The sequence below is a fragment of the Oncorhynchus keta genome, chromosome 23 (genome assembly GCF_023373465.1).
Source record: "Oncorhynchus keta strain PuntledgeMale-10-30-2019 chromosome 23, Oket_V2, whole genome shotgun sequence".
NCBI lineage: Eukaryota > Metazoa > Chordata > Actinopteri > Salmoniformes > Salmonidae > Oncorhynchus > Oncorhynchus keta.
The window spans coordinates 14,847,694-14,874,790 of NC_068443.1; the positions used below are offsets into that span (position 1 = coordinate 14,847,694).

Genomic DNA, 27,097 nt, shown 5'->3' on the forward strand with positions numbered 1-27,097 from the left:
AATGGCAGTTTTCAAATGTTCATCAATTGGCTTGTCATTCTATAGCTGACATCATTTCAACATCCCTTTAATCCTCAAGCTACCGACGGGTCACTTTGACCCAAGAAGCGTATATATTTTGATCATAGCCCAAAGGTGGTTTATTAAATTCTTCAAATTTCTCATGACTTTTTCAATCAACTTGTTCTTAACAAATCTATACAATTGTATAGTGTTTCTGTATCAATATGGACTTATTTTTTAAATTAAAGTACTTTGGGGTCATTTTTACCCCAACACAAAACACACTAATTCAGCCGATAGCCATTTGATAAAAAGGAACTTCATTTGCATCAAGGTCTTTCTGGAGAAAAACTTTAATTACAAGTTATCCATTGCACCAGAGGGTGAAGGGCGACATGTATCAGTAAGAATTCACAGATATACAGTGCATTCGGGAAATATTCAGACCCCTTGATTATTTTCCACATTGTTACGTTACAGCCTTTTACAAAAAAAATATCAAATTAATTCCTCAATCTACACACAATACCCCATAATGACAAAGCGAAAACTGTTTTTTATACATTTGTGCTAATAAAGAAACATTTAAATACAGAAATACCTTATTTACATAAGTATTCAGACCCTTTGCTATGAGACTCGAAATTGAGCTCAGATAAATCCTGTTTCCATTGATCATCCTTGACATGTTTCTACAACTTGATTGGAGTCCACCTGTGGTAAATTAAATGAATAGGAAATTATTTGGAACGGCACACACCTGTCTATATAAGGTCCAACAGTTGACAGTGCATTTTTGAGCAAAAACCAAGCCATGAGGTCGAAGGAATTGTCCTTAGAGCTCAAAGACAGAATTGTGTCAAGTTACGGATCTCGGGAAGGGTACCAAAAAATGTCTACAGCATTGAAGGTTCCCAAGATCATAGTGGCCTCCATAATTCTTAAATGGAAGGAGTATGGAACCATCAAGACTCTTCCAAGAGCTGGCCGCCCAGCCAAACTGAGCAATCGAGGGAGAAGGGTCTTGGTCAGGGAGGTGACCAAGAACCCAATGGTCATTCTCACAAATCTGCAGCACTCTATCAATCAAGCCTTTATGGTAGAGTGGACTGACAGATGTTACTCCTCAGTAAAAGGCAATTGAAAGCCCACTTGGAGTTTGGCAGAAGGCATCAGACCATGATAAACAAGATTCTCGGGTCTGATGAAACCAAGATTGAACACTTTGGCCTGTACGTCAAGCGTCACATCTGGAGGAAACATGTACCATCCCTATGGTGAAGCATGATGGTGGCAGCATAATGCAATGGGTATGATTTTCAGCAGCAGGGACAGGGAGACTAGTCAGGATTGAGGGATAGATGAACGGAGAAAAGTATAGAGAGATCATTGATGAAAACCAGCTCCATAGTGCTCAGGACCTCAGACTGGGGCGAAGGGTAATCTTCCAACAGGACACAGACACAGCAAAGACAATGCAGGAGTGGCCTGTGACAAGTTTCTGAATGTCTTTGAGTGGCCCAGGCAGAGTCTGGACTTGAACCTGATCAAACATGTCTGGAAAGACCTTAAAATACACCACCGTTCAAAAGTTTGGGGTCACTGAGAAACGCCCTTGATTTTGAAAGAAAAGCAAAAACATTGTGCATTAAAATAACATAAAATTGATCAGAAATACAGTGTAGACATTGTTAATGTTGTAAATGACTATTGTAGCTGGAAACAGCAGATTTCTTATGGAATATCTACACAGGCGTACAGAGGCCCATTATCAGCAACCATCACTCCTGTGTTCCAATGGCACGATGTGTTAGCTAATCCAAGTTTTTCATTTTAAAAGGCTAATTGATCATTGGAAAACCCTTTTTGCAATTATGTTAGCACAGCTGAAAACTGTTGTTCTGAATGAATAAGCAATAAAACTGGCCTTCTTTAGACTGCTTGAGTGTCTGGAGCATCAGCGTTTGTGGGTTCAATTGCAGTCTCAAAATAGCCAGAAACAAAGAACTTTCTTCTGAAACTCCTCAGTCTACATTTGATCTGAGAAATGAAAGCTATTCCATGCGAGAAATTGTAAAAAAACTGATGATCTGATACAGCGCTGTGTACTACTCCCTTCACAGAACAGCGCAAACTGGCTCTAACCAGAATAGAAAGAGGAGTTGGAGGCCCCAGTGCACAACTGAGCAAGAGGACAAGTACATTATTGTGTCTAGTTTGAGAAACAGATGCCTCACAAGTCCTCAACTGGCAGCTTCATTAAATAGTACCCGCAACCACCAGTCTCAACGTCAACAGTGAAATGGCGACTCTGGGATGTTGGCCTTCTAGGCAGAGTTGCAAAGAAAAAGCCATATCTCAGACTGGCCAATAAAAATAAAAGATTAAGATGGGCAAAATAACAGACCCTGGATAGAGGAACTCTGCCTAGAAGGCCAACATCCCAGAGTTGCCGCTTCACTTACATTGGAGTCATCAAAACTCGTTTTTCAACCACTCCACATATATCTTGTTAACAAACTATAGTTTTGGCAAGTGGGTTAGGGCATCTACTTTGTGCATGACACGTCATTTTTCCAACAATTGTTTACAGACAGATTATTTCACTGTATCACAATTCCAGTGGGTCAGAGGTTTACATGCACTAAGTTGACTGTGCCTTTAAACAGCTTGGAAAATGGCTTTATAAGCTTCTGATAGGCTAATTGACATCAGTTAATTGGAGGTGTACCTGTGGATGTATTTCCAGGCCTACCTTCAAACTCAGTGCCTCTTTGCTTGACATCATGGAAAAATCAAATGAAATCAGCCAAGACCTCACAAAAAAAATTGAGACCTCCACAAGTCTGGTTCATCCTTGGGAGCAAAAAGCCAGACTTACGGTTTGCAACTGCAAATGGGGACAAAGATTGCACTTTCTGGAGAAATGTCCTCTGGTCTGATGAAACAAAAATAGAACTGTTTGGTCATAATGACCATTGTTATGTTTGGAGGAAAAGGGGGAGGCTTGCAAGAACACCATCCCAACTGTGAAGCACGGGGGTGGCAGCATCATGTTGTGGGGCATCATGAGTGTCTCGACTTCCCCCAAAGTCGGCTCCTCTCCTTGTTCGGGCAGCATTCAGCGGTCGACATCACCGGCTTTCTAGCCATAGCCGCTCCATTTTTCAGGTATCCATTTGGTTTGTCTTGTTCTCTGCACACCTGGTTCCCCAATCAATTCATATGAATGTATTCCTCTGTTCCCCATCATGTCTTTGTGTAGGATCATTTGTGTTACGTGTATTTTGATACGTGCATTACTTTTTGGCTATGTTCCATGTTTTGTGCACATTTATTATTTTGTATTTTGTACTGTCATTTTGACCGGAATTAAAAAGTGCACCTGTTCACTACATTCTGCTCTCCTGCACCTGTCTTCGCCTCCAATACACACTCCTAACAATGAGGTAGGAAAATTATGTGGATATATTGAAGCAACATCTCAAGACATTAGTCAGGAAGTTAAAGCCTGGTCGCAAATGGGTCTTCCAAATGGAGAATGACCCCAAGCATACTTACTAAGTTGTGGCAAAATGGCTTAAGGACAACAAAGTCAAGGTATTGGGAGTGGCCATCACAAAGCCCTGACCTCAGTCCTATGGAAAACTTGTAGGCAGAACTGAAAAAGTGTGTGTGAGCAAGGAGGCCTACAAACCTGACTCAGTCACACCAGCTCTGACAGGAGGAATGGGCCAAAATTCACCCAACGTATTGTGGGAAGCTTGTGGAAGGCTAGCCGAAACGTTTGACCCAAGTTAAACAATTTAAAGGCAATGCTACCAAATAGTAATTGAGTCTGTGTGAACTTCTGACCCACTGGGAATGTGATGAAATAAATAAAAGCTGAAATAAATCATTCTGTCTACCGTTATTCTGACCTTTCGCATTCTTAAAATGAAGTGGTGATCCTAACTGACCTAAGATAGGTCAGGAATTGTCAGGAAAAACTGAGTTTAAATGTAATTGGCTGCGGTGTATGTAAACCTCAGGCTTCAACTGTAGATATTCCATTCAAAATCAGCCGTTTCCAGCTACAATAATAATTTACAACTACAATAATCATTTACAACATTAAAAATGTCTACACTGTATTTCTGATCAATTTGATGTTATTGTAAAAATTGACAATTTTTAAAATGTAATTTAAAAAACAAGGACATTTCTAAGCGAGCCCAAACGTTTGAACGGCAGTGCAGGAAGTGCAGCGATGCGCCCCACCCAACATGACAGAACTTGAGAGGATCTGCAGAGAAGGGAGAATCTCCCCAAATACAGTTTTGCCAAGCTTGTCGCATCATACCCAAGAAATCCCAAGGCTTTAATTTCAGCCAAAAGTGTTTCCACAAATTACTGAATAAAGGGTCTGAATACTTATGCAAATGTTATATTTTAATTTGTATTTTTATCAATTTGGTAAAATGCCTACAAACCTGTTTTTGCTTTGTCATTATGGGGTAGTGTGTAGATCGATGAGGAAAATTAACAATTTAATAAATTTTAGAATAAGGGTTGTAACATAACAAAATGTGGAAAAACCGAATGGGTCTGAATACTTTCTGAATGTACTGTAGCTCCCCATGTAATTACCTAAAATTGTACTATTATATACCACGCATCGTAAGTACAAAACCAACATTATCTTGTTTTGTATATACAGTGGGGAGAACAAGTATTTGATACACTGCCGATTTTGCAGGTTTTCCTACTTACAAAGCATGTAGAGGTCTGTCATTTTTATCATAGGTACACTTCAGCTGTGAGAGACGGAATCTATAACAAACATCCAGAAAATCACATTGTATGATTTTTAAGTAATTAATTTGCATGTGTTCTCCCCACTGTATAAACATCTCCCAATAACGATTTGATAGAAACGCAATACAGAACTCCGATATACAGCTCTCTTTGTAGATTCAGAGCATTAGTGTGTATACTCCGAAAAGTAGCTATTCTAGGGGACATGCGTCTTTATTTGAATCCAAGTTTCTCTGGTTACATAACAATAAGTTATACAGATCATCAGATGGAGGTAGAACTGTATCAGTGATTTTGACCAGATAAACAGATCAACTGCAGAGAAGGAGCACCTTATGTACTGACCTATGGTTATAACTAGGTAAGACCGTGTACAAAATCAACACGACCTTAGATATACAATGGGGCAAAAAAGTATTTAGTTAGCCACTAATTGTGCATGTTCTCTCACTTAAAAAGATGAGAGGCCTGTAATTGTCATCATAGGTTACACTTCAACTATGACAGACAAAATGATTTTAAAAAAATCCATTATGGTGGAAAATAAGTATTTGGTCACCTACAAACAAGCAAAACTTCTGGCTCTCACAGACGTGTAACTTATTCTATAAGAGGCTCTTCTGTCCTCCACTCATTACCTGTATTAATGGCACCTGTTTGAACTTGTTACCCGTATAAAAGACACCTATCCACAACCTCAAACAGTGACACTCCAAACTCCACTATGGCCAAGACCAAAGAGCTGTCAAAGGACACCAGAAATAAATTTGTAGACCTGCACCAGGCTGGGAAGACTGAATCTGCAATAGGTAAGCAGCTTGGTTTGAAGAAATCAACTGTGGGAGCAATTATTAGGAAATGGAAGACATACAAGACCACTGATAATCTCCCTCGATCTGGGGCTCCACGCAAGATCTCACCCCGTGGGGTCAAACTGATCACAAGAACGGTGAGCAAAAATCCCAGAACCACACGGGGGGACCTAGGGAATGACCTGCAGCGAGCTGGGACCAAAGTAACAAAGCCTACCATCAGTAACACACTACGCCGCCAGGGACTCAAATCCTGCAGTGCCAGACGTGTCCCCCTGCTTAAGGCAGTACATGTCCAGGCCCGTCTGAAGTTTGCTAGAGAGCATTTGGATGATCCAGAAGAAGATTGGGACAATGTCATATGGTCAAATGAAACCAAAATATAACTTTTTGGTAAAAACTCAGCATTCTTTGTCCTCCAAACACGATGAGTTAAGTTGCATTCAAAGAACCTGCTGTGAAGCATGGGGGTGGAAACATCATGCTTTGGGGCTGTTTTTCTGCAAAGGGACCAGGACGACTGATCCGTGTAAAGGAAAGAATGAATGGGGCCATGCATCGTGAGATTTTGAGTGAAAACCTCCTTCCATCAGCAAGGGCATTGAAGATGAAACGTGCTGGGTCTTTCAGCATGACAATGATCCCAAACACACCGCCAGGGCAACGAAGGAATGGCTTCGTAAGAAGCATATCATGGTCCTGGAGTGGCCTAGCCATTCTCCAGATCTCAACCCCATAGAAAATCTTTGGAGGGAGTTGAAAGTCCATGTTGCCCAGCAACAGCCCCAAAACATCACTGCTCTAGAGGAGATCTGCATGGAGGAATGGGCCAAAATACCAGCAACAGTGTGTGAGAACCTTGTGAAGACTTACAGAAAACGTTTCACCTCTGTCATTGCCAACAAAGGGTATATAAAAAAGTATTGAGATAAACTTTTGTTATTGACCAAATACTTATTTTCCACCATAATTTGCAAATAAATTCATTCAAAAATCCTAAAATGTGATTTTCTTTTTTTCATTTTGTCTGTCATAGTTGAAGTGTACCTATGATGAAAATTACAGGCCTCTCTCATCTTTAAGTGGGAGAACTTGCACAATTGGTGGCTGACTAAATACTTTTTTTGCCCCACTGTATGCTTAGTTGCAGTCAAACCAGCTCATAAATGTCTGTCAATGTTATGAATACTTAGAACTGTAATACACAAACCAGCTACCCTCTGAATGGATACATAGTTTGCATTGGTGTGGATTCTCAGAAAAAGTACATTTCTACTGAAAATGTTATAGAAATACCAGAATTCTTATAATATCCTACAATATTGTATATGTGCAACATATTTTGGCATTGTGGATGCTATGCTATTATTTGGTTTGAACTGACAGAGGATTTGAGGGTGCTTTCTGAAAAATGCTGCCATAGCACCCACCACACCCATTGTTTCACCAACAGTGATGCTGGTGCTGGCTGTGGAGTAAGTAAATAAAGAAAACTAAGCAATCTCTTAAGTCAACGTCTCTCAGGATCACTTTTTGAAGTGAATTTAATGACTTTGTGTCAATAAAATTAAGTATATTTAGAATTTGTGTACTACCCTTTTAATTGGTAGTTGTTTTACCAGATAAATATGAAAACATTAATATTTACTTACATTCTGAAAAGTAAATTATACTTTTATCAAATTATGTTAAATTAGCCTTGTACTTCCATGGAAATAATATGGATTGTACTTTGGAAACATACAGCACTTTATATACAGGAACATTTTATATTTTCTTTTATGAAATCTAGCTAAAATAAGTACTATTTATTTCAGACAACATGAATTACATGTCTAAATAATCATGTTTTAATAAGATTGTATTTTTCTATGATTGTTGCTTTTTCCAGCAGTTTCTCCTTTGGGTAAATTTGACCCAAGTTGGTAATTGGCGCATGTAAAATACGTTGGTTGCTTGAGGGTTAAGGGAGACATGGCAATGCACTTCAGGTAAGGCGTTACTCAGACACTAAACCATCAGCAGCATCCAGGCCAGGGCCATGAGGCCCAGAGAGGAGTTCGTTGTGGAGGCTCCCGACGGTGGCAGGGCTGTGGATGAGCTGCCCTGGGTTGTCACCACCCGGCCGTTGACAGGCTTTTTGTTTCTGAAGACGTTGGTCATCAAGTCAGAGGTGGAGTTGTGGTCAATGTGCAATGTTGTGCTGAATAGATCAATCTGAGTGGAAAAGGTTAATTAATTACTGGATCATAGACGTAAGTATGACATCAGGGTGGCCCAATGGTTTACCCACTGTCAGTTCAACATCTAGTTTCAGCTGATCTGCAAAGTAACGTGAAATCAACTGAGGCAAATTGCTCTCCAAATAAATAAATAGATCACAAAAACAACTTTAATGCATATCATTGCATTGGATCAAAACAAGACACATTTCTGAAATGTGTGTACAGAGGCCATATCTTAATTTGATCATCCTGCTGTTGCAGGATCCTTCCTGCAGAGTAAAACATGCAAACTTGTACGGTCTTCAATATTTTAAAAGGCTTATAAAGTTTAATTTCCGCTTAAACATTTCAGAGTTGATTTTCCTTACAGAAAATTTACCAACCCCTATACAAAATGTATAATTCATATAACAATTAATACTTCCAGTTGATGCAGGACTATTTTCCTACTGTGCGCAACTTGCTCAAATCATGTTCATGACTTCTTGCAGAGCCAATCAATAAAGTAAATCACATAGACCAGGTTTCCATCCAACCTAAAGTATATGTCAGATATTTGTTTCACGGCAGAAAAATTGGTCCGAAAACTTTCCAAATATCAATAAAACATAATATGTTTGCCTATTAAGGATCTTCCATTTTTCTTCAATTTTCGCCTAAAATGAATCTAACTGCCTGTAGCTCAGGACCTGAAGCAAGGATATACATATTATTGATACCATTTCAAAAGGAAACACTTTGAAGTTTGTGGAAATGTAAAAATTAATGTAGGAGAATAACACATTTTATCTGGTAAAAGATAATAGAAAGAAAAACCTTTTTTTTGTAAATGTTTTTGTACCATCTTTGAAATGCAAGAGAAAGGCCATAATGTATTATTCCACCCCAGCGCAATTCTGTTGTTGCCACTAGACGGCAGCAGTGTATGTGCAAAGTTTTAAACGGATCCAATGAACCTTTGCATGCATGTTCTTTTCTTTAAAACCAAGACTGCCCAAATGTACCATTCAACAGTTTGGGGTCAATTTGAAATGTCCTTGTTTCCCATGAAAACATACATGAAATGAGTTGCAAAATGAATAGGAAATATAGTGAAGATATTGACAAGGTTATAAATAATGATTTATAATTGAAAAAACTGTTGCTTTCGTAAAATAATCCTCCATTTGCACCAATTACAGCCAAGTAGATCTTTGACATTCCAGTTGTCAATTTGTTGAGGTAATCTGAAGAGATTTCACCCGATGCTTCCTGAAGCACCTCCCACAAGTTGGATTGGCTTCCTGGGCACTTCTTAAGTACCATAGGGTGAAGCTGCTCCCACAACAGCTCAATACAGTTGAGATCCGGTGACTGTGCTAGCCACACCATTATAGCCAGAATACCAGCTGACTGCTTCTTCCCTAAAAATGTATTGCTTAGTTTGGAGCTGTGGTTTGGTTCATTGTCTTGTTGTATGAGGAAATTTGCTCCATTTAAGCACCGTCCATAGGGTATGGCATGGCGTTGCAAAATGGAGTGATAGCCTTCCTTCTTCAAGATCCATTTTACCCTGTACAAATCTCCCATTTTACCACCACCAAACCACCCCCAGACCATCACATTGCCTTCACCATGCTTGGCAGATAGCGTCAAGCACTCCTCCAGCATATTTTCACTTTTTCTGTGTCTCCCAAATGTTCTTCGTGATCCGAACACCTCAAACTTTGTCTGTCCATGACACTTTTTTTTCCCCAATCTTCCTCTGTCCAGTGTCTGTGTTCTTTTGCCCATCTTAATATTTTATTGGCCAGTCTGAGATATGTATTTTTCTTTGCAACTCTGCCTAGAAGGCCAGCATCACAGAGTCGCCTCTTCACGTTGAGGCCGGTGTTTTCAGGTACTATTTAATTAAGCTGCCAGTTGAGGACTTGTGAGGCATCTGTTTCTCAAACAAGACACTCTAATCTACTTGTCCTCTTGCTCAGTTGTGCAATGGGGCCTCCCACTCTTTCTATTCTGGTTAGAGCCAGTTTGCGCTGTTCTGTGAATGGGGTAGTACACAGCATTGTACGAGATCTTCAGTTTCTTGGCAATGTCTCACATGGAATGGCCTTCATTTCTTAGACAATAATAGATTGATGAGTTTCAGAAGAACGTTCTTTGTTTCTGGCCAATTTGAGCCTGTAATCAAGCCCACAAATGCTGATGCTCCAGTAGTCTAAAGAAGGACAGTTTTATTGCTTCTTCAATCAGAACAACATTTTTCAGCTGTGCTAACATAATTGAAAAATGGTTTTCTAATGATCAATTAGCCTTTTAAAATGATAAACTTGGATTAGCTAACACAACATTCCATTGGATGATAGGAGTGAAGGTTGCTGATAATGGTCCTCTGTACTCCTATGTGGATATTCCATTCAAAATCAGCCATTTCCAGCTACAATAGTCATTTACAACATTAACAATGTCTACACTCTATTTCTGATCAATTTGATGTTATTTTAATGGACAAAAATGTTAGATTTATTATTATTTTATTATTATTATTATTATTATTTTTCAAAAACATGGACATTTCTCAGTGACCCCAAACTTTTGAAAGGTAGTGTAATATATATATATAGTTATAAAATAAGTACATGGGCTCCAACATACTCACTTTATATATATATATATATACACACACACACACATACACACACAGTGAGTGGAAAAAAGTATTTGATCCCCTGCTGATTTTGTACGTTTGCCCACTGACAAAGAAATTATCAGTCTATAATTTTAATGTTAGGTTTATTTGAACAGTGAGAGACAGAATAACAACAACAAAATCCAGAAAAACGCATGTCAAAAATGTTATAAATTGATTTGCATATTAATGAGGGAAATAAGTGTTTGACCCCCTCTCAATCAGAAATATTTCTGGCTCCCAGGTGTCTTTTATACAGGTAACGAGCTGAGATTAGGAGCACACTCTTAAAGGGAGTGCTCCTAATCTCAGATTGTTACTTGTATAAAAGACACCTGCCCACAGAAGCAATCAATCAGATTTCAAACTCTCCACTATGGCCAAGACCAAAGAGCTCCCCAAGGATGTCAGGGACAAGATTGTAGACCTACACAAGGCTGGAATGGGCTACAAGACCATTGCCAAGCAGCTTGGTGAGAAGGTGACAACAGTTGGTGCGATTATTCGCAAATGGAAGAAACACAAAAGAACTGTCGATCTCCCTCGGCCTGGGGTTCCATGCAAGATCTCACCTTGTGGAGTTCCAATGATCGTGAGAACGGTGCGGAATCAGTCCAGAACTACACGGGAGGATCTTGTCAATGATCTCAAGTCAGCTGGGACCGTAGTCATCAAGAAACAATTGGTAACACACTACACCGTGAAGGACTGAAATCCTGCAGCACCTGCAAGGTCCCCCTGCTCAAGAAAGCACATATACATGCCCGTCTGAAGTTGGCCAATGAACATCTGAATGATTCAGAGGACAACTGGGTGAAAGTGTTGTGGTCAGATGAGACCAAAGTGGAGCTCTTTGGCATCAACTCAACTCACCGTGTTTGGAGGAGGAGTAATGCTGCCTATGACCCCAAGAACACCACCCCCACAGTCAAGCATGGAGGTGGAAACATTATGCTTTGGGGGTCTTTTTCTGCTAAGGGGACAGGACAACTTCACCAGATCAAATGGACTATGACGGGACCCATGTACTGTCAAATCTTGGGTGAGAACCTCCTTCCCTCAGCCAGGGCATTGAAAATGGGTCGTGGATGGGTATTCCAGCATGACAATGACCCCAAACACATGGCCAAGGCAACAAAGGAGTGGCTCAAGAAGAAGCACAATAAGGTCCTGGAGTGGCCTAGCCAGTCTCCAGACCTTAATCCCAAAGAAAATCTGTGGAGGGGGCTGAAGGTTCGAGTTGCCAAACATCAGCCTCGAAACCTTAATGACTTGGAGAAGATCTGCAAAGAGGAGTGGGACAAAATCCCTCCTGAGATGTGTGCCAACCTGGTGGCCGTCTACAAGAAACGTCTGACCTCTGCGATTGGCAAAAAGGGTTCCAATTCGTCCCAAAGGAGTTTGATGGGGTTGAGGTCAGGGCTCTGTGCAGGCCAGTCAAGTTCTTCCACACCGATCTTGGAAAACCATCCCTGTATGGACCTCACTTTGTGCATGGGGACCTTGACATGAAAGGGCCTTCCCTACATAAGGGACGCAAATGACATTTGCTGTATGATTGAGGATCTCCATATTGCAAATGTACGGTACCTTACTAGACGTCCGCAAATGTTCGCCGTGCCCCAGGGTCAAATTTTCTGGGAAGTCGTCAAATCAAGTCTCTTGAACATTTGGTTTCCATTTTATAAAATTTTCAAATGGGTCATTTTTCCTCTGTCCCAGTAAATTCCACCAGATGGTGAATGACTTCTTATTGCAAAAGATCACCAATCATGACCATGGCCATCTCTCGAAGACGATGGCCAAAAGACTTCGAAGACAAACTTGGTGAGCATAGGTTTGGCCTAATGAGCTATTAACCAAGAAACATTACTTTGAGTGAAGGCTATTTTTCTGCGATTAAAGGTCAAAAACGAAAATAGACCGCTAGTTTGACTGCTTCACGTCAAAGTACATGAACCTACAGTGTCAGGAAAAAAAGAACCAGCCGTGTATCTATCGTAATTTACGAGAAACCGTACAAAAGACTTAAAATTCTAAATTCTGTAAGAGCCTACCCCAAGGAGGATGTGTCCACTTTCAGCTTCCTGTGTCAACCGGAAGTGCCTTAAATTGGGGTAATATGGGCTGTTTCGAAGGGTTAAAAAGGTCAGATCTTTCCTAAACTTCATATGTGTGATTAGGAAACCATCATGAACTGTAAAACAGACATTCCTCCCAACAGATGTCCAAGAAAAAAGTGCATCGAAACCGCCTCGGCCCATAGAGACGGACCCTAACGTTTCTGTCCGATAGCTCATTCAAGGCCCTCGTAGCAAAGCACGGAAAAAGTGGATTTTCAGCACCAATTAAGGTGTCTGCTCGGGCGCCGAATGACCTATCGAGCCGAAACTCGGGATTCGGGGTAGACACAGCTACGCCTACACATAATGTCAGAACTGGATTTGCAGCTAAAATGTAACTACGTGTGTTATGTTTTATTATGGTTTACACAGAAGGCAGGCACTGTGAATTTTGGGCTTGCCCTGAAATATGTGATAGTTGGCTTCTAACCAGGTTGGACAAAGTGGGTTTGGTGTTAGTTGGTGTCAGAATGATATCTTATTGACTGATGGACGCTGACTTGCTGGCTGACTTTTGTACATTTGCAATAAGTTTAAACAGTGACAAAACATCACCAAAGGGACATGATGAAATCAACACAACGAGCGATGGAGAGGAACCTCTATCACTGCCCGGCCATTCCGAGTTCATCGGGCCAGTCAATTTTGCATTTCTGAGCATGTCAAATTTGTGATGGTAATGCCCATTGACACATATTGCAAATGGACAGCCGTGAGCCTGTTGAATGGAACGGGCTACCAGGAGCAAATTTTGAAACAGTTTTGAATGGCTTTAGGAGGGTGCAAGGGGTCCACAGCTGGGTAGGAAGCACCCCCCAGCTGTGCCCATCCAATTGGGGGCGCCCCTGGTCATTTTGGATGGGTTTTTTTATCGTTAAAAAAATACCCACTTCTCCCTCATCATACATGACAAATAGACCTTCTAGGTTGATTCATGCATGACAAATAGACCTTCTAGGTTGATTCATGGCTTAACATTACCTTACCCAAACTGTTGCCACAAAGTTGGAAGCACAGAATTGTCTAGAATGTCATTGTAATATACTGTATAATAGTATATGCCATTTAGCAGATGCTTTTATCCAAAGTGACTTACAGTGGCTTGCAAACGTATTCACCCCTCTTGGCATTTTTCCTATTTTGTTGTATCATTTGATTTACACAAAATGCCTACCACTTCGAAGATGCAAAATATATTTTATTGTGAAACAAACAAGAAATAAGACCAAAAAAATTTAACTTGAGTATGCATAACTACTCACCCCCCCCAAAGTCAATACTTTGCAGAGTCACCTTTTGCAGCAAATACAGCTGCAAGTCTCTTGGGGTATGTCTCTATAAGCTTGGCACATCTAGCCATTGGGATTTTTGCCCATTCTTCAAGACAAAAGTGCTCCAGACCCATCTAGTTGGATGTGTTCCGCAATCTTTGTCATACCACAGATTCTCAATTGGATTGAGGTCTGGGATTTGACAAGGCCCTAACAAGACATTTAAATGTTTCCCCTTAAACAACTAGAGTGTTGCTTTAGCAGTATGCTTAGGGTCATTGTTCTGCTGGAAGGTGAACCTCCATTCCAGTCTAAAACTTCTGGAAGACTGAAACAGGTTTCCCTCAAGAATTTCCCTGTATTTAGCGCCATCCATCATTCCTTCAATTTTGACCAGTTTCCCGGATCCTGCCGATGATTAACATCCCCATAACATGATGCTGCCGCCACCATGATTCACTGTGGGGATGTGTCTCGGGGTGATGAGGTGTTGGGTTTGCGTCAGAAATAATGTTTGCCTTGACTGCCAAAAAGCTAAATTTTAGTCTCATCTGACGGGAGTACCTTCTTACATATGTTTGGAGAGTCTCCCACATGCCTTTTGGTGAACACCAAACGTGTTTGCTTATTTTTTTCTTGAAGCAATGGCTTTTTTCTGGCCACTCTTCTGTAAAGCCCAGCTCTGTGGAGTGTATGGCTTAAAGTGATCCAATGGACAGATACTCCAATCTCCGCTATGGAGCTTTGCAGCTCCTTCGGGGTTATCGTTGGTCTCTTTGTTGCCTCTGATTAATAATGCCCTCCTTGCCTGGTCCGGGAGTTTTGGTGGGTGGCCCTCTCTTGGCAGGTTTGCTGTGATGCTATATTCTTTAAAACATGTAATAATGGATTTAATGGTGCTCTGTGGGATGTTCAAAGTTTCAGATATTTTTTTAAAGCCCAACCATGATCTGTACTTCTCCCGTGGTGGTTAATTTCTTTACTATCAAATGAGGAGAGACAAACTTATCACACAAGCCAGAGTTACACTTAAACTAAATCTTTAATAGTGAGAGCTTTGCAATAGCAATGACTTGTCAACTAAACACCGTCTCTTTGATGATTCGTTGAGAGAGGTGAGACAAAAGTACAAAGGTCTTTCATAGCCAAGATCCACCCCCTAGTCAACATAACAAACCACAGATGTTTTGAACAGGTCACAAGGTAAGACGTTTTAAATGAGAATTGAGTATCCCGTAGCCAGATAACATTCGCTATAAATTATCATTCAGTTTGGCCCCTAAGACGAGGTTCCAAACTCGTTCCTGGTACGTCTTTGCACAAAAATACCAACTCATCCAATGGCATAAATCAATTGTCAACTCCAGATTCTCCCATCTCAAGTAAAACTACTTATTGACCCCACTCCTGGACAAACTCACTGAGGGTAGTGAGCCTCTAGGTCATACACTATCCCAGGATAAGTGCAACATCAGAGATGACATACAATGGTTCCAGACACTGCCACACACATCCCCAATGTCAAAGGAGGGAGTGACTGGCGCACAGACATTGTGGAGACAAGTAATTGGTTCCCCATTAATCACGCCATCCCTTCACATGGTTTACAAATAGGTAGACACATTCACATATGAAGACAATGTTCCCTCCTGTCCTCTTCCCTTTCTGATATTCTGCATAGCACCAGGGACATGTGAAAGATAAGTCTGACCTCTCTGGGCCCCAGGTGACTGAGCCCCAGCTGAGGGAAGACATGCAACTGCCAACACCAGAGTCCGAAGGGATACATTCTAATAACAAGTATATCACATAAGCATATTATGCAGATAAGACATCTTAATTTTCTGTTACACAACTAATTCTGATTCTTCCGCCACACTCCACAACTTTGTCCCTGACCTTTTTGGAGAGCTCCATGGTCTTCATAGTGCCGCTTGATTGGTGGTGCCCATTGCTTGGTTGTGTTGCAGTCTCTGGAGCCTTTCAGAACAGGTGTATATATACTGAGATCATGTGACAGATCATGTGACACACAGGTGGACTTTATTTAACTAATTATGTGACTTCTGAAGGTAATTGGTTGCACCAGATCTTATTTAGGGGATTTTTAGCAAAGGGGCTGAATACATATGCACGCACCACCCGTAAAATAAATAAATCATTAAATAGGTAATTTTTTTCATTTCACTTCACAAATTTGGACTATTTTGTGCATTTAGGAAAAACGCCAAGGGGGTGAACACTTTTGCAAGGCATTGTACAGTCATGAAAGCATACATTTTACAAATGAGTGGTCAAGGGACATGAACCCACTACCCTAATATTACAAGAACCATGTTCTACCAACTGATTTACAGTACAAAGGACCAGTAGCGTTAAAACTTCCCTTCGCTGGAACCAAGGGGCCTAGCCCTTACCATGAAAAACAGCCCCAGACCACTATATCCTTCCTGTTTGGCTCTGTTCGGGGGTATCATCGGATGGGGCCACATTGTCTCCTGACCCCTCCTGTTTCAGCCTCCAGTATTTATGCTGCAATAGTTTGTGTCGGGGCCTAGGGTCAGTTTGTTATATCTGGAGTACTTCTCCTGTCCTATCCGGTGTCCTGTGTGAATTTAATAATGCTCTCTCTAATTCTCTCTTTCTCTCTTTCTTTCTCTCTCTCGGAGGACCTGAGCCCTAGGACCATGCCTCAGGACTATCTGGCATGATGACTCCTTGCTGTCCCCAGGCCACCTGGCCGTGCTGCTGCTCCAGTTTCAACTGTTCTGCCTGTGATTATTATTATTTGACCATGCTGGTCATTTATGAACATTTGAACATCTTGGCCATGTTCTGTTATAATGTGCCACCCGGCACAGCCAGAAGAGGACTGGCCACCCCACATAGCTTGGTTCCTCTCTAGGTTTCTTCCTAGGTTTTGGCCTTTCTAGGGAGTTTTTCCTAGCCACCTTGCTTCTACGCCTGCATTGCTTGCTGTTTGAGGTCTTAGGCTGGGTTTCTGTACAGCACTTTGAGATATCAGCTGATGTACGAAGGGCTATATAAATACATTTGATTTGATTTTGATTTGATATTCCTCCATCACCAAACTTTACACTTAGCGTTCTCCTGGCATCGCCAAACCTAGATTAGTCTATCGGAATGACAGATGGTGAACCATGATTCATGACTCTGGAGAACACTTTTACGCTGCTCAAGAGTCCAATGGCGGAAAGCTTTACACCGCTGCAGCCCGACGCTTGGCATTGCGCATGGTGATCTTAGGTTTGTGTGTGGCAGCTCGAATGGAAACTCATTTTTATGAAGCTCCAGATGAAAAGTTATTGTGCTGACGTTGCTTTCAGAGACAGTTTGAAACTCGGTAGTGAGTGTTACAACCAGATGATTTTTACGTGCTACTCGCTGCAGCACTCGGCAGTCCTGTTCTGTGACCTTGGGTGGCTGAGCCATTGTTGCTCCTAGACATTTCCACTTCACAATAATTGCACTCACAGTTGACCGGGCATCTCTAGCAGGGCAGAAAATTGATGAACTGACTTGTTGGAAAGGTGGCATCCTATGACGGTGCCACTTTAAAAGTCACTGAGCTCTTCAGTAAGGCCCTTCTACTGCCAATGTTTGTTTTTGGAGATTGCATGGCTGTGTGCTCAATTTTATACACCTGTCAGCAACGGGTGTGGCTGAAGTAGCCGAAGGGGTGTCCAAATACTTTTTTATATATAGTGTCTATATACAGCATATGTATACACAGTTCCTTCAGAAAGTATTCAGATCCCTTGACTTTTTCCACATTTTGTTACGTTACAGCCTTAAAAACATAATCCTCAAGATGTTCCTACAATTGATTGGAGTGATTTGGAAAGGCACACATCTGTCTATATTAGGTCCCAGAGTTTACAATGCATGTCAGAGCAAAACCAAGCCATGAGGTCGAAGGAATTGTCTGTAGGGCTCTGGCATAAGATTGTGTCGAGGCACAGATCTGGGGCAGGGTACCAAAACATTTCTGCAATATTGATGGTCCCCAAGAACAAAGAACCTTCCAGAAGGATAACCATCTCTGCAGCACTCCACCAATCAGGCCTTTATGGTAGAGTGGTCAGATCGAAGCCAATCCCCAGGAAAAGGCACATGACAGCCTGCTTGGAGTTTGCCACAAGGCACCTAAAGACTTTGGCCTGAATGCCAAGTGTCACGTCTGGAGGAAACCTGGCACCACCCCTAAGATGAAGCATGGTGGTGGCAGCATCATGGTGTGTGGATGTTTTTCAGCGGCAGGGACTGATATATAGTCAGGATTGAGACAAAGATGAACGAAGCAATGTACAAAGAGATTCTTGATGATAACCTGCTCCATAGCGCTCAGGACCACAGAATGGGGTGAAGGTTCACCTTCCAACAGAACAACAACCCGAAGCACACAGCCAAGACAATGCAGGAAAGACTTTGGGACATGTCTCTGAATGTCCTTGAGTGGCCCAGCCAGAGCCCGGACTCTGACCCGATCGAACATCTCTGGAGTGACCTGAAAATAGCTGTGCAGTAACGATCCCCATCCAACCTGAAAGAGCTTGAGAGGATCTGCAGAGAAGAATGGGAGAAACTCCCCAAATACAGGTGTGACGAGCTTGTAGCATCATGCCTAAGAAGACACAATGCTGTAATCACTGCCAATGGTGCTTTAACAAAGTACTGAGTAAATGTGATATTTCCGTTTTTCTAATTATTTAAAAATATATATTTTTGTATTGTGTCGATTGATGAGAGGAAAAAACTATTTCAAAATGTAAGCCTGTTACTTAACAAAATTTGGAAAAAGTCAAGGGGTCTGAATACTTTCCAAAAGCACCGTATATATATATATATATTTTTTTTTAAACAATTCTAGGATGTATAAATGTTATTAAGTTTATTGTGAAATTGTTTCACAAACTCACCAAGTCCTGGCTGACTTTGATAGGGTCCTTGAACACGGTCCAAACCACAGCCTCGTTGCAATTTGGAGTAGTCAGTGATCCATTGTAACGGTAGTATTTGGTACGGTCCACCCCTTCCAGGAGCTCATCCAATGAAATAGCATGAGTAATGTTCACAATATCATCTTGAGGAAGAGAGAAAGAAAAAACGTATTCTAAAATCATATGCTACTGAAATTGAACAATAAAATAACTAAACTAACTAAATAACTAATAACTAAAATAATAATTTTGAATTCAAAGAGAAAAACAAATCCCTCTTCCAAACTTTATTTTGAGGAAGTAGTTCTTGATCAAATCATAACCAGTCAAATCTCTCCTTTCACCTTTTAGTGTGATGTTGGCCAAGTAGGATGTCAGAGTATTCCAGGCTGCTGGTGAACCAGTCACATTGCCTGGTACGGGCTGTTGCAAAAACATTACTTTAAAAACAAAAAACAGCAATAAAACATTGAAATGCCCAAAATCTACAATGGAAAAATGGATGCCATTTCTATGAAGGTTAAAGCATCCGCTCACCTCTATGAAGAAGCCAAGAGCAGCGAGTCCCGTGCTGTCTGCAACGGCCATGGTCGTGTTACCGTTGTGCGAAGACTTTGCATTTACTATGTGCAACTGAAAGGTGAAGCATAACAGTTGATATAAAAAGTTATCTGAATCCATTGGGAAATTCAAACGTTGTAATGATACATTTAAAAAAGGTAGATTACAATCTGCCATATTTACAGCTTTTCAAAGGTAATTTAAATTAATGACATATATGCCCCCTGATTCTTAAGGAATAGAACTTATAAATGCCTCATAAGTTCAGGTCAACCGTCAGACTATTGCACTATCTTTGAAAATCTGAGAGTGGTTACATTTACCCATTAGTCAGTTTTCTAGTAAACCAAGTTGCGTGGGAGGGGGGATAATTCAGACTGTACTAAGCCTAAACAAATAACTTGACATTGATCCATGGCAGTATGGTATATGTACATCAGTGGAGGCTCCTCAGAGATGGAAGGGGAAGAACATCTTCCTCAGTGAATTTCATGAAAATAAAAAGAGTGAAAGATTTTAAAAGTTATCCTTTTTAAATAAAACTATACTCAATACAGTATATTCACATCACCAGATAATTGATTAAACACACAGTTTTTCAATGCAGGTCTACATTAGCCTCAACAGCACTCTTCATGGTAGTACCATGGTGTAGCCAAAGGACAGCTAGTTTTCCTCCTCCTCCGGTTTTCACCTCCTTCTATAGACATACACAGTAATTATGACAACTCTGGATGATGTCCTCCAACCTATCAGAGCTCTTGCTCTGACATGTTGTCCACCCAATAAATGGATCAGAGAATTAATCTCGTACTGAAAGCATACGCTACATCTAGCTAACGCTGCAGTGCTTAACATGTGGGGAGTAGTTTACTCAAAGAGAGAGAAAGACAATAGTTGAACAGCTTTGAAAAAATAAATTTCTTCAAAAATGAAGGAGAAGAAAGAGAGAGAGCGAGCAAGCTAGCTATTTAAAAAAAATAATTCACATTCACTTTCACTTAGCTAGCAAATGCAGCTAGCTCGTTAAATCTACTCAAACAGAGAGCGATGTAATGTTAGCTAGCTGGCTATGGCTATCCAACACTGGAACTCTTCCAAGTCAAGGTAAGCTTTTGGTTTGATTCATTTATTGTAACTGCTAAACTGCTTTCTGACTGTACACTGTACTGCATGATTGCATGATTGCAGCAGGTTTACTAATGTTTTAGTTCTAGTAGCTATGCTGACTATGACATTAGCTAATATGGTGACAACGATGTAGGCTGTGTGTAGTGGTTTAGCGGTTATGATATGAAGGTTTTTCTTAGAAAGGTTTTTTCGCCTGGTTACAGACAGCTGATGTGTTGTCCACTGAAATCCACAACCGAATAGAAAAGGTGAGTGGAGGAGAGCACTTAGATGTGCAAATGAGCAAATGAGTCATGCTGTTTATGTGGCTGCTTTGAAAGTGAACTGTGTTTATGTGTGATCAGGGGTGTATTTATACTGCCGATTCTGTTTAAAGAATGCTTCTTATACCGAAGCAAACAGAATGAAACAGGGCTAAAAATACCTGAATTTGTCCAATAGAAACTCTCGTTTGCAACTTTTGGACTAAGGATTACACCCTAGATCAGCTATATGCAGGCAAGAGTGTGCAAGGCAGTATTGAATGTGTCACTGTCTGTCACATCTCAACATTTTCTCTCAAACTGTGCACCTACTGTACGTTGTAAACACTTTATTCATAGGGTAGATTCTAGCAACCTCATGATGTGTATATGGAACAATTGAGTATCATGTAGTAGCCTAAACATATTGTGTTACATTGAGCTTGGTGAATGGAATATAAAATGACGGTCATCCAATATGCTATAATAGAAATAAAGCCATTGCTCATATTTTTTTTAATCGTCCTCCCTCATCTTAAATGGCACCATCAGTATGAGAAGTGTGTGGGGGGGGGGGGTGAATGAGGTGACACTTCTGGAGAAAGGTAGAGAATCAGAACGCAGCAATGTCGTGTTGAACCTTCCAAATACCTCCATGGGGTAGCGGGTTCCATCCACTGCGTGCTCCGACCCAGGTACAGAGGTACCATTCCCCCAGTGGAGGTGAAAGTGCAGGCTGTCATAGGCCTCAGACAAGGCCCCGCCTGCAATCTGGACTCCACTTGTCAGCCTGACTTTGACTGAAAGAAAGAAAACACCAACAAAACGAGAGGAATTAGTTCAATTTCAAACAAATTCCATGTTTGGTACGTACAGTGCATTTGGAAAGTATTCAGATCCCTTGACTTTTTCCACATTTAGTTATTTACAGCCTTATTCTAAAAGATAATAACATTTTTTAAAGTCCTCATCAAGCTACACACACTACCCATAATGACAAAGTGAAAACCGCTTTTTTGAATTTTGCAAATGTATTAAAAATTAAAAACTGAAATACCCTATTTACATACGTATTCAGACCCTTTGATATGAGACTTGAAATTGAGCTCAGGTGCATCCTGTTTCCATTGAGCATCATTGAGATGTTTCTACAAATTGAATGGTGTACACCTGTGGTAATTTCAATTGATTGGACATGATGTGTAAAGGCACACACCTGTCTATATAAGGTGCCACAGTTGACAGTGCATGTTGACAGTGAACGGTTGACAAACCAAGCCATGAGGTCGAAGGAAATTGTCATAGAGCTCCGGGACAGGATTGTCTCGAGGCACAGATCTGAGGAAGGGTACCAAAAAATTTCTATAGCAGTGAAGGTCCCGAAGAACACTGTGGCCTCCATCGTTCTTAAAAGGAAGAAGTTTGGAACCACCAAGATTCTTCCTAGAGCTGGGTGCCCAGCCAAACTGGGCAATCAGGGGAAACGGGTCAAGGTCAGGGAGGTGACCAAGAATCCGATGGTCACTCTGACAGAGCTCCAGAGTTCTTTTGTGGAATGGGAGAACCTTTCAGAAGGACAACAATCTCTGATGCACTCCACCAATCAGGCCTTTATGTTGGAGTGGCCAAATTGAAGCCACTCCTCAGTAAAAGGCACATGGCAGCCCAAAAGGCACCTAAAGACTGTCAGACAATAAGAAATATGATTCTATGGACTAATGAAACCAAGAACTCTTTGGCCTGAATGCCAAGCGTCACAACTGGAGCAAACCTGACACCATCCCTATGGTGAAACATGGTGGTGGCCGCATCATGCTTTGGGATGCGGTAGGGACCGGGAGAATAGTCAGGATTGTGGGAAATATTAATGGAGAAAAGTACAGAGAGATCCTTGATGAAAACCTGTGAGAGTTATCAGGATCTTAAACTGGGGGCTATGGTTCACCTTCCAACAGGACAACGACCCTAAGCACACAGTCAAGACAACGCAGGAGTAGACAAGTCTCTGAATGTCCTTGAGTGGCACAGCCAGAGCCTAGACTTGACCCAATCTAATATCGCACCCCCATCGCACCCCCATCCAACCTGACAGAGCTTGAGAGTAACTGCAGAGAAGAATGGGAGGAACTCCACAAATACAGGTGTGCCAAACTTGTAGCGTCATACTCAAGAAGACTCGAGGCTGTAATCGCTGCCAAAGATGCGTCAAGAAAGTACTGAGTAAAGGGTCCGAATACTTATGTACATGTGATATTTCCCTATTGTTTTTTTTATACATTTGCAAAAATGTCTGTTTATTATGGGATATTGTGTAGATTGATAAGAGTAAAAAACTATTTAATCCATTTTAGAATAAGGCTGTAATGTAAGAAAATTTAGAAAAAGTCAAGGGGTCTGAATATTTTCCCGAATGCACTATTTGTACCAAACCAGGAATTTTCCTCAAGTGGGCACTTTCAGTCTATCGATTGAGAGGCAAGGCATCCATCCATTCTCCTCACCAGTTTTGCCAGTGTTCTTGATCTTGTTCATTGTATAATTGTCTCCGTATTTGGTGAAGGTGAAGGCAGTCAGGGTTTCATCGCCCACTGCTGATGCAGAGACAATGTTGATGGGAGACTGACGGGATCCATTGCAATGTTCTGAGGCAATGGTGGACCAAGTGGTGTCATCTTAACATGGAATCAACCATAACACGGTGTCAATGTATCGTATGTTAATAAGGGTCACATTATATGCTAACACATTCATTCTATAGTCTGTTATCCACCACCATCACAATCATTTCAAAGCAAATGCTTCATGTACAATTTGTGAATAAAAACACTGTAACCAGTGGGTAAAACAAATACTTACCACAGCTAGGATCATGGTAACACCACGCTGATAAAAAGGGAAAAAGTTTTGCAAAGTGTCACAAAAATAATAGTAGAAGAGAGTCACAGGGCAACAAAATAATATAATAATCACTTACAACCGCCTGCAGCACTGATTGCAGTGAGGACAAATAGAGCTGCATTGATAACCACAAGTCCATTCATCTGAAAGCAAGGAAAAGGCAATTATAAATGAAGCCGGACGTCCATTTGACTTTTATTTCAATATCCACGGATGCACAGTTTTGATCCATTATGGACCAGCCTTCATTTCAATGTCCACAATATCCACAACGTCCAAAAACATAGACGTCTGTGATTGGTTCAGATTTGGTCCCGTCCGGACCAGCCATGATTTGACGCAAACATAGACGTCTATGTTTGTGGATGTTGCGGACATTATGGATGCTAAAATCAAGGCCCTCTGTGGATGTTGCGGACATTATGGATGCTAAAATCAAGGCCCTCTGTGGATGTTGCGGACATTATGGATGCTAAAATCAAGGCCCTCTGTGGATGTTGCGGACATTATGGATGCTAAAATCAAGGCCATCTGTGGATGTTGAAATCAAGTCCAGGTTGGACTGACCCAATTTCAACCACCTTTTAACATCCTTGGCAAGTTTGGACTCTACTCAACTATGCTCTACTGTACTGCCATGTACTGTACTAACTGTTTAAACACAGACATTTATGATTGGTTCAGATTTGGTCAATCAAATTTGGTCTTGTTCGGGGGTGGAGCTCATTAGTATAATACTCATTAGTATAGTACTTTGTAAGTGTTTATCTTACATTTACATTTTGGGCATTCAGCAGACTCTCTTAACGAGAGCGACTTACAGTCAGTGCATTCAACGGTAATGCTTCATTTAAGAGGTCCTTATTGCAGTGCAATTACCCATTTACATCATACTGTTCAGGAAGGAGACTGTTCAGGAAGGAGACTGTTCAGGAAGGAGACGCGTTCTGTCTCCTAGAGATGAACGTACTTTGGTGCGAAAAGAGCAAATCAATCGCAGAACAACATGAAGATCCTGGAGGAAACAAGTACAACACTATCTTTTTACCTTTATTTAACTAGGCAAGTCAGTTAAGAACAAATTCTTCTTTTCAATGACAGCCTAGGAACAGTGGGTTAACTGCCTGTTCAGGGGCAGAACGACAGATTTGTACCTTGTCAGCTCGGGGGTTTGAACTTGCAACCATTCGGTTACTGGCCCAACGCGTATCCTGCGTTGGCAAATTGCGCTGTTAAGACACTGATGCCCTTTGCAACCACCTACCTATGTGAGAGTGGATTCTCAGCCCCCACTAGCAGGAAAACTAAATAAAGGCACAGACTGTGTGTGGGAAATGATTCAAGCCTGAGACTCTCTCCAATACAACCCAACATTGCAGAGTTATGTGCATCCATTCAAGCACACCCTTCTCATTAACCTGTGGTGAGTTTTTCACAATTTTCCATGAGCAAATGAAGTTTTATATGTAAGATGGCTAAATAAAGAGAAAAATGATTGATTATTATTATTATATTATTTGTGTCTTGGTCCTATAAGAGCTCTTTGTCACTTCCCACGAGCCGGGTTGTGACAAAAACTCACACTCATTCTTATGTTTATAAATGTATCGTATAGTGTGTGTGTGGCAGGCTTATAATGATGGCAAAAAACAACATTTGAGAGAGTGCTGACCCTTGTGCTGACCCTCGTGCTGACCCTCGTGCTGACCCTCGTATGCAGCCGGAGGTTGAATGTTTGAAGGGGTACGGGACCATGAAAAGTTTGGGAACCACTGTATTATATGGACATGTCGATTGACCGCTCTAACAATGGAATTACGTGTCCTCAAAGATTCTAACCAATGAGAGGGCAGATACACAACTCTTCCTCTCCGCTACAGTTCAAAACCCCTCGTTGCCTCACTGGGTGAAGAAACACTAAGATTTAGAAGCGAAGCAAATAGATTTAACATTGATTAAACAATTAAAATACACAGACAGACCCCAATTTCTAATTTAACAGATGAACTAGGATTTTTAAGCATTTGGGCATTCTTTTAATGTTTTATTGTAATACATGATGACTTCTGTCTGATATAAAGCATTGTATAAATGTCATGTAGATGGCTATACCTATGTGTTATAAAAGACAATCTAATTACATATTAGGCTATATTCAGGGGCGGACTGGGACAAGTTCAGCCCTGGCATTTCAGCCAAGTATTCCCCTTCCTAACTGCTTTACATTCCCAAAGACCAACCTGAAATGTTTCCTTAGCAAAATATTCCAAGATTTTCATAAAACAGCCACACGTGGTCGTTTGTTTCTGCATGACCAAATTTTCCGCGAGGTAAAAGAGTAGGCTACATGCGCTTCAATTAGTTGGTTTGGTGCCGTGGGAGTAGGGGTGTAGTGCTGGAGCTTATAGACACTCAGCCACTTCTCACAATGGTGCTCTTTTAGTAAAGTTAGATCAATGCTGAATCAATTGTCTTAGAAGATCAGATAAAGATTAATTAGTGTTCTATATAACATAACCCAATATAATAGCATAGTAGCATAGTATAACGTTACTGTTACATCAAAAACACCACATTAGTAATTTCTTATGAGATTTTATGAGGATTAGCTGTGTAGTCCCCCCCAAAAAGTATTATGTGGCCAAAACTCAACAGCACACGTCACTAGACAGATTTAGCTTGGATTGAAACAGAATACAGGAAGGCTATGGTTTGTAAGCACCATCTGCTCTAATTTATCATCACAAAAAAGTAATTGAAGGACTTACACACAGATGAAGTAATTCTAATGACACATAACATTAACAACTATAGTTGTATAGAAATTTTACCAGTGACCAGTGAAACATAGTCCTCTTTTCAACCTTCTCATGTTTAAGACTAATACAACATGTAAAAACACCACTGGAGATACAACTCACCACTATAACTGGGCCTTTGTTGCCTCCTTGTTGTGCAGTCTGAATCTTCTCTGCTTCTTCTGTCTGTCTGTCTGTCTGTCTGTCTGTCTGTCTGTCTGTCTGTCTGTCTGTCTGTCTGTCTGTCTGTCTGTCTGTCACTCCTAAGTGTTGCTGTTACATAATATAGCCAACATATTGGTAAGGGAAATTAATTTCAGTAAAGTGACAGATAAAACATTTTGAATAAGAATGGCCACTCCACCACTTCTACCCTGTCTGTCAGCTCTGAACACATTATAACCCTCAATATTGATATGATTCCAGAATGTCCCCTGAGATGCAAGTTCCAGTCAATAGAAGAATGTGCGGTTTTGTCTGCATAGCTGTCACGCCCTGGTCGAAGTAATGTATGTTTGTCTTGATTTATTTGGTCAGGCCAGGGTGTGACATGGGTTTTTGTGGTGCGTTTTTGTCATGGGGTTTTTGTGGGGTGTCTAGCATA

At 41.0% G+C, this 27,097-nt stretch overlaps 1 protein-coding gene across 3 annotated transcripts in view; it reads right to left on the minus strand.

Moving 5' to 3' along the window:
* LOC118401844 (carbonic anhydrase 4-like) overlaps positions 1-27,097 on the minus strand; it is a 33,808-nt gene that overhangs the window by 3,863 nt on the left and 2,848 nt on the right. Inside the window, exons 1-8 of one of the 3 annotated variants that reach the window (XM_052476507.1) lie at positions 24,575-24,747; positions 23,772-23,838; positions 23,654-23,680; positions 23,299-23,469; positions 21,449-21,597; positions 19,401-19,496; positions 19,208-19,286; positions 18,843-19,006 (exon numbers count right to left, since the gene is read on the minus strand). In XM_052476507.1, the coding sequence (XP_052332467.1) occupies positions 18,843-19,006; positions 19,208-19,286; positions 19,401-19,496; positions 21,449-21,597; positions 23,299-23,469; positions 23,654-23,680; positions 23,772-23,838 (753 nt within the window). In that variant the 5' untranslated portion in view covers positions 24,575-24,747. Of the gene's footprint in view, positions 1-338; positions 7,830-18,842; positions 19,007-19,207; positions 19,287-19,400; positions 19,497-21,448; positions 21,598-23,298; positions 23,470-23,653; positions 23,681-23,771; positions 23,839-24,574; positions 24,748-27,097 lie in introns of those variants that run through there. The other 2 variants (XM_035799464.2, XM_052476506.1) reach the window with 2 other exon arrangements.